Source organism: Musa acuminata, chromosome BXJ1-10 (genome assembly GCF_036884655.1).
Source record: "Musa acuminata AAA Group cultivar baxijiao chromosome BXJ1-10, Cavendish_Baxijiao_AAA, whole genome shotgun sequence".
Lineage (NCBI taxonomy): Eukaryota > Viridiplantae > Streptophyta > Magnoliopsida > Zingiberales > Musaceae > Musa > Musa acuminata.
This window is the reverse complement of record NC_088336.1, coordinates 25,591,530-25,601,557: the sequence shown is the minus strand read 5'-3', so window position 1 is coordinate 25,601,557 and position 10,028 is coordinate 25,591,530. Positions and strand designations below refer to the sequence as shown.

General features: G+C 41.5%; 1 protein-coding gene across 1 annotated transcript; it reads right to left on the bottom strand.

The window, feature by feature from the left end:
- Positions 1-4,903: 4,903 nt before the first annotated feature.
- On the bottom strand, positions 4,904-8,138 carry LOC135595750 (beta-fructofuranosidase, insoluble isoenzyme 3-like). The gene is made up of 7 exons (XM_065087064.1): positions 7,826-8,138; positions 7,290-7,298; positions 6,358-7,214; positions 6,104-6,262; positions 5,676-5,917; positions 5,388-5,481; positions 4,904-5,290 (listed from the first exon to the last, which is right to left on the bottom strand). The coding sequence occupies exons 1-7, from the start codon at positions 8,037-8,039 to the stop codon at positions 5,105-5,107; spliced, it is 1,761 nt and encodes a 586-aa protein (XP_064943136.1). The 5' UTR covers positions 8,040-8,138; the 3' UTR covers positions 4,904-5,104.
- Positions 8,139-10,028: the final 1,890 nt, after the last annotated feature.

The window sequence follows — 10,028 nt, the reverse complement described above, 5'->3', positions numbered from 1 at the left end:
CTCGAGGATGTCCCTTGCAATGATGGCTCCATTGGGCTTTTAAGCCCTTCCAACAGCTGCGGAGAGGGCGAGGAGGAGGACGGGAGGCGTGGTGGTGCTGGTGGCGCCTCAGAGAGGAAGAGGGGAAGGAGTCGGAGGGGAGGAGGAGGAGCCGAGGTCGAGCCCGTGGGGGAAGAAGAGGAGGAGGAAGAGGAAGAGGAACAACAACAGCTGTCTGTGTTGGCGTTGCTGCTGACGGTGTTCCGGAAGTCGCTGCTGGGGTGCAAGACGGACGGCGCCGGCGACGAGGACTTCGGCTCGATGGATATCGGGTGGCCCACCGACGTGCGGCACGTCGCCCACGTCACCTTCGACCGCTTCCACGGATTCCTCGGGCTGCCCGTGGAGTTCGAGCCGGAGGTTCCCCGCAGAGCCCCCAGCGCAAGGTCTGCTCTTTCCTTGTTCTTCTGCTGAGATTGTGCTTCGTTTCTTGTCCCAAAAAAATAATTTAGTTATTATCGTGATTATTCAACTACAGCGATAGATACTTTTACCCAACAAAAGAAAACCACAGTAATAGTTACTGTGATTATTCAACTATAGTAATGGACAACCACAATAATAGTTTAGTTATTACTGTGATTATTTGACTGCAGCAATAGATACTTTTGTTGTGCAATTTTATACTGTGGTCGGGGAGTCATCACTCAGCTCGATTCCGATGACACAAGGTCGTCCAAGTGGATTCTTAAGGTGAGAGAATCGATGTCGATCGAGTCAAAGCATCGTTTGTTGGATCGACCCAGGGTAGAGCATGATCTTAGATTCTTACTTCATTGTCGTCGTACAGTACAGAAGGTCAATATCGAAAGGGTAATTCTTGACTCGATCCCTCGTAAGCTTAATTTAATATGATGAGTTAAGAGTGTTTTTAGTGTCCGAGATTCGATCTTGTAACTTTGGTTAGGGGGTCGACTTTTGTACCTGTAGTCGAGGGTTGGTCGTACCCGATCTATTAACAATCATCAAGGCTCCGGGCAATTAACGTATACACTCCGCATTACGTAGATTGACCTGTATAGTTTCATATCGCGTAATGTCATTTTGCATGTTCTCGGGTGGTTTCGTGCTATGCGACATCGTCTCGTACGATCTCGTGCGACACGAGAATGATATGCCATCTCGCAGGGGTCTGAGGTGCTATGTCGGTGCACCACGTCGACTCTAAAACTCCATTATAGCTCTGACATGGTTGTTGATCGATGATTAAAGGATGATACTAGAATATACCTTATCAATTTTTATTCCAAAATAAATTATCATAATAATAATTCATATATTTTTACTATTATTTAATTACATAAATAGATACACTTCCAATGAAAAGATAACCACAATAGTATACAAATTATTATGATACACTAACCACAATGATAGCTCACAATTCAGAAAAAGGAAGACAAAATCCTTTTATTAACCAAATCAATTGATACAAAAATCATAGTACCAACTTTTAAGTAGATCCAACGTCATATACAGATGCAAACAAAGAACTTTTTTCTTGAAAGTTTTGAGTAGCATAATATCAAAAAAAATTACAAAAGAAATCCTTGCTAGTACTTCTATCAGAGTCAGGTGCTTGAAGAGAGTGAATGATAATGATTTGATACATAAATATAAATATAAAATTATATGATAAAATAAGCTTTTAAATTTTTTTACCCATATTATCTGTTCGAGAAGCTCTTTTATCCAGAAATATTTGCAATTGAGTTGGGGGGTTAAATTGTCATTGTACTTTTACGTGTTGCCGAACGTACCCTCGTGATGGCGATGGGCGAAGGGTGGGGACGCGCGTCCGATTCGGTTTCACGCTCTGATGCTTCGCCGGGAAGTCAAGGTTGCGGATGACAGCGTGTCGTCGATGGATTCGGTGTCAATGCTGCTTGCTGTGTCACTTTCGACAGCGACTCTCAAATTCTTTTTGGGTTGATTAACTTGGATCATCATGAGGTGTGAACAGTTTTTGAAGCTTTAGGATTCGTAATAGCATCAAGTTTACACGTCTCGCATTTAAGTCGGATTAAAGTACTTATTTTCAATGAAAATATAACGTGGTCATCTTGAATAATTCTACTATAAATAAAAAATAGTTGTTAATGGTTGCGGACAAATTACTTGATTGAGGATTTTTTTAAGGATATTGATGGAAATAAAAAAATTAAAATATTTGAAGATGGACATAACATGGGTTTAATCCATGATTTTTTTTTTGGAATATTGATCCCAAATAACAAACTATAAGCAATGATGTGGGAGAAATAAATAATATTTAATGAAAAATGGATATATGAAATACTACCATAGTAATATAACTAAATGTAAGTTGTCTTTTGGAGTGAGTACTATTAGAAGAACATGTTGTTGATATTCTAATTAAATCCGATGTGGTTTAGACTCATACGAGCAAGATTGTCCAATGTATTTTTGAGATAAGAATGTTAAGCTCCTAATATATCACATGCACGAAGATTATGATTACGATAAGTTTCCTAATCTGATCTTTTTGATACCTGAATTAGTCATTCGATACATAATAGTATGGATGTGAATAGTTCAAGGGAGCCCCCCTTCATTATATCGAAGATATATTTTTATACTTGATCGCAAAGGGGTGATGGTCTCTAATCGTCCCAATGATCCCCTCTTGATTTTTTATGTACATGGGCGACAAGGGGGATAACCCCAAACTAACTATATTGGATCGTTTTTAGACTCTTGTCTACATGGGCAGATGGGTGAAAGGTGACCTCGATCTTTTTCACCAATCGATGACTCCACGTTATCAAATGACGATTAAGTAATAATATACTCCCTATCAAATATAAATAAATTATCATAACTTAATTTAGATTCGATCTACGTTATGATGTTTTATGTAGCTTGCATCACTTGAGTTCAAGTTTGAGGAAATAAAGATAGTCTCCTATACTTAACAAACTCATCAACTCTTCTGATTATTCAATTCTTAATATTTTTATATAAAAAAATATAACTTGGTATCCAAAAAATGTTCTTATCATATTTATAAAAGAAAAATGAACTAGATAGATTCCAATCATCCATCTCATTAAGATTATATACATAAGTATATATAAATATACATGTGTTGACCGCATTCAACTACATGTTAGTCCAGCCTAGACGTAAAGAAAAAAATTATTCTTTAAAATATATTTAATTCAATAAATAATTTTCTAACTGTTAAATATGAATAAAAGCCTTTCGGTTATAGTTTTGAAGCCAAAATACATTCCAAAATTTTTTTCTTTGATTTCTTATTGATTTGACCATAAAAGGTTATTTCAAGGAGCTAATTAGAAGGTACAAAATTCATCTATAAAACTTAGTTAGATTCCAAAAAAAAAAAGGATCAATCGGATGGACATTCTGACGTGGATCAACGATCAATTTCGATATTAATAATATATATACATACATATAATTTTAATTTCCTGCTAATTGTATTCTTTTTATTAAAAAATAAAAGCTATATTTTGCTGGACTGAGTTGTGCTCGTTGGCAGTCTCGTTCTTTGTGTACTCGGTTCCATGGAAATATTGCATTCTGTAGTTAGTCTATGAGCATCAAAATTTCAAGCCTGTTTAGCCATAATACTGGGAGCTTGTGTTGATCAAAGATGGTGTTTCACACATTGCTCTGAGCTACACTTGTGGTTATCAATCTGCTATCTTCTGCAGCTTTTTGCACTATTCCTTCTGTCTGCATGTCTAATTTGATTCACTCCAAAGATCATCTCATATGACAGAGGATGCGACAGCAATCTATGTTTCTTGCAGTCAGGGCTTTAAATTTAGTTGACAACCTGCTGTTATAACTTTTAATCTAGAGGCTGTAACAGTGTAGATTTTTATGAGCTTGGTTATAGGTACCATGGTGGTATTACACTGCCAAGGTTTCACTTGTTTCCATTCTCATGGAGGCTGTTTCTGTGATGACATTGGTCATTCACATGTAAATCTCTGTAATCCCTATTCAGTGATGTTTTAGTGATGGTATGGTGTTGTTCTAAACTGACATTGAGGCCCAGCAGTCGAAATGGTTTGTGATAGAATGTATTCAAGGGTTGTGATTCCAATTAATTCATTTATCATGAAAAATTATAACAAGATTAGTATAAACTTGATATAAATGGCTCATCAGGTCAGTCTTAGGTTGCTTTGAGCAGGTTGCAAACATATGGAGCTTCACAATGGACACTTAATACTGAATTAACAGCTGAAGTGCCTTCTTCTTTGTTCCAAACAAGAGGGGCTGACCAAAAGTTGTGGTATTTGACCTGCAAGCTCATGGTGGCATTTAAGCAAACACTTCACAGTTCTCCTTAGCTGCTAATTCTGACACAAAGAAGATGAAACCAAGTGGCTCTGCTAAATTTGATGATCTTAGATAGTGGAGCAAGTCGGCTGCTTTCTACTATACTTTCCAAGTCTTTTTTTTTCCACTGCCAATCTTCTCCAGCCACCCAACACTCCATGTGATCATTGTCACCAAATTCTCAGATGAGATATGCTTGCTTTGAACCCAAAGCAGATTTCTCTTCAAGGAAATTTCTTGGCAATGGAGTGGAGTCGTAGGTATGACTTCCACCTGCATTTATCTTTTTGACTAGCTCAGCAGCTGTGATGTTACCCATTAGCTCAAAGCTGACCATCCTCGTATGATGACAACTCAACTGGGAGTGTAAAGATGCCACTTTTCTGTCAGTTCTGCAACAGGTTAGGCCTGCATGCTTGGCATGGCCAGACTCAATGCTGTAATGCACTGGAGCTCAGTAGGAAGATGATGCAGTGACAAGGTGTTGGAATGCAGATCTGATGTAGGAACTTTTTGAGGCAGTATATTGTTTAGAATTGGATCAGCACTGCGTATATAATGCTTAGCACAGTAATATAATAAGTTACAGATTCAATCAGCTCAAAAGGAGCGTAGACAGTTCGACAAAGTACATATCATTCTCCTACTCAACTAGATTTCGACCATTACTGCAGCGGAAATTGAACATCGGAATTTATTGTAAGCTGAGATTTCCATGAATGCCTTCCTATGATCCATTCATGAGAGGTCTCCTAATCTCCCATGCCTTCAGCTCAGAGACTTTGACGTCCGCTGATCCATTGTTGAACACGAAGAGATGAGCATCTTTTCCGATGGCTAAGCTGGGATAAACTCTGGATGTAATGCATGTCTTGCCTTCGGCCCCAAAGCTCTCCACTACAGAGTGATCGATCTGCATGGCACCGCGAGCACAGAGCAGAACATGCTTCAGCTAATCCAACAAGCTAAAAGAAAAGGAAGGACAGAAGGCTAAAGATTCATCAACATACCAAGCTCCTCAAAGAGATCTTGCCAGTTTTAGCTATATCCACATCGACATAGCCCGCAAAGGTCGGCCTGTATAGATTTGGCCTCATGGAGGACCTGTTAGAGCAACAGAGATGAAGAAATGGTTACTGATGGAAACCGGTTTTGCATCGGCAATTAGTCGATGATCCAAACTTGATAGGAAGAGAATCTTATTGGTGCATCAGAGATCGACATCTGGACCACAGTGGTGACTACGTGTGGATGAACTGGTAAAGTGGTAGATGGAAGATCGGAGAAGGATGGCCGACCTGGAAGGATCATGGCACATGAGGACCACATGCTTGTGTTCAGCTTTGAAGATCCTGAAGAAGACAGCAGTCTTCTCTTCCATCTTGGCTGAAGCCAATACCAGGAGGCCGAATGGCCCAACCCCACCTTTGACGTCCGCCCTCTTCTGGCCACAGAGTGCTTCGGCATCAGTCGCCCAGGACGGATCAAAGGCCTCAGCTTTTTCCAAGCCTGAGACTTCGAATGCTACCTCCACATCCGCCTGCACCGTAAAAGAACACATCACTCGATGAAGAAGAGTGGAACAAGAAAGCCAGTAGAGTCCAAAAGAACACAATTCTTCAGCTTTCACTCGGCGGAAAAGTCTGTACCTGTTTGGATTGACAGAAAAGCGAAGAACAACTCAAGAAAAGAATTAAGTCTATCAAACATAATTAATTAAACGTACTTGCGAGGAGTTTATTCCTTCCACTTCAAAGGAGTTGCCACCCGAGACTTTCTTGTGCTCGACAACAACGTGTTTGCCTCTGAGGGATTCGAGCTCTTCGATTGGCCACTGGATAAGTTGTCGACCGCTGCTATCCAGCCAAATGGTTCTCGGAATAGCCTACGACAAATTCATCAAACACAAAGCGAAGATCCAGTCGATCGAAGTCTGTGGAAATCATGTGTCATGAACACTGCTGCAGCTACGAGACCGACCTGGATTCCAGCCCAGCCCTTAGCTACGTCGACGTCCTCGGCGTCCGACTCTTTCGCCCACCCCCACAAGATCCTTCGCTGCTTCTTCGGATCGAAGAACGTCTTGGAGGCGTAGAAGTTCCCATAGTCATACCTCAAACCAGTGTGATCGTCCGCCGACGTGTTGTCCGGCACGTACTTGTCTTGGTAGTGGTAGTATTTCCCCAGCGTGTAGTACTCGTACTTTCGCAGGTCCAAGCTGACCTTCAACACATGCTTCACGCCGTCGCCGTACGCGGACGTGTCCAGCCCTCGCCTCCCCTTCACCGCCACCGGGTAGAAGTCCGGGCACTCCCACATGCCGGTATCCTTGACCGTGTGCAGCGGGTGCTTGGCCTTGACCCAGTGCACGAAATCCCTGCTCCGGTACAGAATGGCCTTCCCCCTCCGGTTCCACTTGCTCCCCACCACGAGCTTCCAGTGCGTGCCGGGACCGCGCCACGCCGTAGTCGGGTCGCGGAACGCGCTGGCGTTGATGCCGTCGCCAGGGGCGATCACCGGGTTGTAGTCGGGCTTGACCCACTCGCGGAGGTAAGGGTCGGACAGATCCTTGGGGTACGCAACGTTCTGCAGTTGTCTCTGCTGGGGGTCGATGCCGGTGTAGAAGATCGCAGGCCTGTTGCCGGGGAGGACGGTGGCGGAGCCGGACCAGCATCCGTTGATGTCGAATGGCTTGCTGGGGCGGATGGCCGGGTCGAGTGCTATCCAGTTGACGAGGTCGGTCGACACCGAGTGGGCCCACACGATGTTACCCCACACGGAGCCATTGGGGTTGTACTGGTAGAAGAGGTGGTAGACGCCATTGAAGTACATGGGTCCTGGTTTGGTTGCTCGTCCATTAGCTTCACGAATCCATATGTGACCAAGAAAGGTTCAGAGGAAGAGGATGATACCATTTGGATCTGGTGCATTGGATGATGATCCCATTTGGGCACGTCCATGGAGAAGATGACAACGACACAAAAAACCACATCAGTGTTGGCATTCGATTGAAACAAATCTGACCAATAGCAAGGTGTAAATTCTAGCAGCTGTTCATTGACAATGTCAAGGGCATTATCCATTACATAACAATGCAAGATACTGTGGAGCTGCAGAAAAGGGCGGCGTAAAACAAGGGGGGATCGGCTTCTTTTACGTGGTGGTCTCGGATTCCTCTTTGCTTAATCCACCGTTAAAAAGACGTTAATTAGATGCTTAAACGGTAGAGAAGAAATCTTAGCAGTCTAACGAATCGCGTAACACTCGATTACGTGGGGAAGTTAACCCCAAAATAATACCAACACGGGTTACCCGGCGGATCCAGCTCCGGCGGGACCCACAGGCGCACTGTAGCCCCGAACAAGGCCCCCGGCTAACATGCGCCGCCGGCAGAGCATGCCTCCGGGCATCAAAGAGGAGGAGGAGGAGGTGGAGGAGAGGAACGTACCGTTGATCCAGTTCCTCGGGGGCTGGAAGTGATACCCAGTCCTCAGCCTGTTGTCGACGACGGAGGCAGGAACAGATTGGAGGGATGCAAACTCCACATGGGAGGCCTCCACCACCGCCCCTCGCCTCCTCTCGGTGGCGCAGAGGAGCCAATGCACAAGAACCACCACCAACCACGGGGTCGACCAAGCTCCGCTCGGCCTCCCCATCCCCATCCCTTCGCCCTGCAACCGACCACCAACCAAGCAAATCTGGAAGACGAAGATGACTTCAGAAGAAGACTACAGCCAAGAGAGGGAATGGTTGGAGAGGAGAAGAGTGGCCTTTCGGGGGTATATAAGGAGAGGAGGAGGGCACTGTTGACTTTTCCCATTTTAATTTTACTACTACTACTATTATTATTATTATTTATTAAAACCACCTCCCTAATTTGATTAATATGATGTTCTCAGTGGCTAAATATATTTTTATATTTTAGAAAAAAAAAAGATATTCTGATTATTAATATACGTTAATACCAATCCTCGATATATACGGCATTGACCGGACCGACCCTGTTATCTTGCTTCTCTTTGCTTCTGTCACTCTCACACAGTCAATGTCTTTGACAAAGATGGGTAACCATAAATTCTAAAAATATAATATGTTTATGAACTGTATTATCTCTTTCACGTTCATCGAATATACTGTGAAAGAATCCCTAAATCTTAATTATTATAAGCTAAACATTTATTTAATAGCTACTTTGCTACGCAACTCCAGCTTTTCTGCTTAAGTTCGCTTTTTTTTGGGGGTTCGATAACAAAGAACAGATGATTTGCAGGAGAAGCGACTCGAGCACATGATAATATGTTCTTCATTAAGACAACAAAGGGATTGATTCTGATATTTAAACCGTTAATGTATGTATATATACTCTTATAATGCGATAAGAAAAGTAAACAAACAACAAAAAGAAAGAGAGATAAGATAGATAGATAGAGACGTTGAGAAAAGATTGATAAGGTCAACGTCGGTAGATGTTGAGGATTCACAGACAGAAATCAGTAAATTAAGTAATAATTTATTTACAGATCTAGAGGAGGCATTTTTATTTTTTTAATCTTTTGCCGATTTGTTTATTTAATCTTCGACCAAATATCCTAAATATAGTAATTGTAATTACATTAAGGATTTTTTTCTTTACTTTTTGAAAATTTCCATTGGACGTTATTATTTCGAAAGGTTTTTAAAATAATATTTTTTATAAAATAATATTTTTCTTGTGAATGCTTAAAAAATATTTGTTTTAAACATGATATTATAAAAAAAATAGTTTTTTTTCTTTTCAAATGATTATATTAATCACTAAATCTAATATCATAAAACCCACATGAAAATGCATCCTATAAAATATAAAACAAAACTATCAGTAGTGACAAAAAAACAAAAAAGAATCTTTAATGTAGCATCGGTCTTATCTCCCCCAATCCTTCACATCATACTCATATCCAAAGAGAATTCAGATCAAACCTCTCTCTCTCTTTCTCGGAAACATGGTCATCATGCATCTCAGCTACGTGAAGAATACTGTGATTGCTATGCTATCTTTCAAATGAAAGTTTTTTTTGGCCGTGCACTCCTTTGAAAGAGAAAGAATGCTATGATCCAACAAGCACTCGTCTCTTCCAAAGGAAAAGCGAGAGGAAAGGAAGATGGTGTTTAAGCACCGGAGAACACCTCGACCACTTCTGTGGGTGGATGACGACTGTCATCGTTTATCCTTTTGTCTTAGAAAAATAGTTGACAATGATAAGGCCAGCAGTGCCAACTCCTGATATCATCGATAGTCTCTCTTCTACTCTAATGTTCATTACATAAGGAAATGAGTTCATTTATATCTATGCTGATGGAGGATTGTTACCTTTAGGAGCTCATAGCATGCTGTATGAAGCTATTAATTTATTGAAGCATGTCTCGACCCATCTTGTGTGATGTTCTAGATTTGTTCACGGAGGATTTGGTCAAAGTCTGGCCATGAGATTATTATTGTGCTTGATTTTAACAAATTAATTGTGTGTTTTTGCCATTCACTCCTTTGAAAGAGAAAGAGTGCTACGATCCAAACAGCACTCGTCTTTTTCAAAGGAAAAGAGAGAAAAAAAAGATGGTGTTTGAACACCAGAGAACACCTCGACCACATCCGTGGGCGGATCATGACCTAT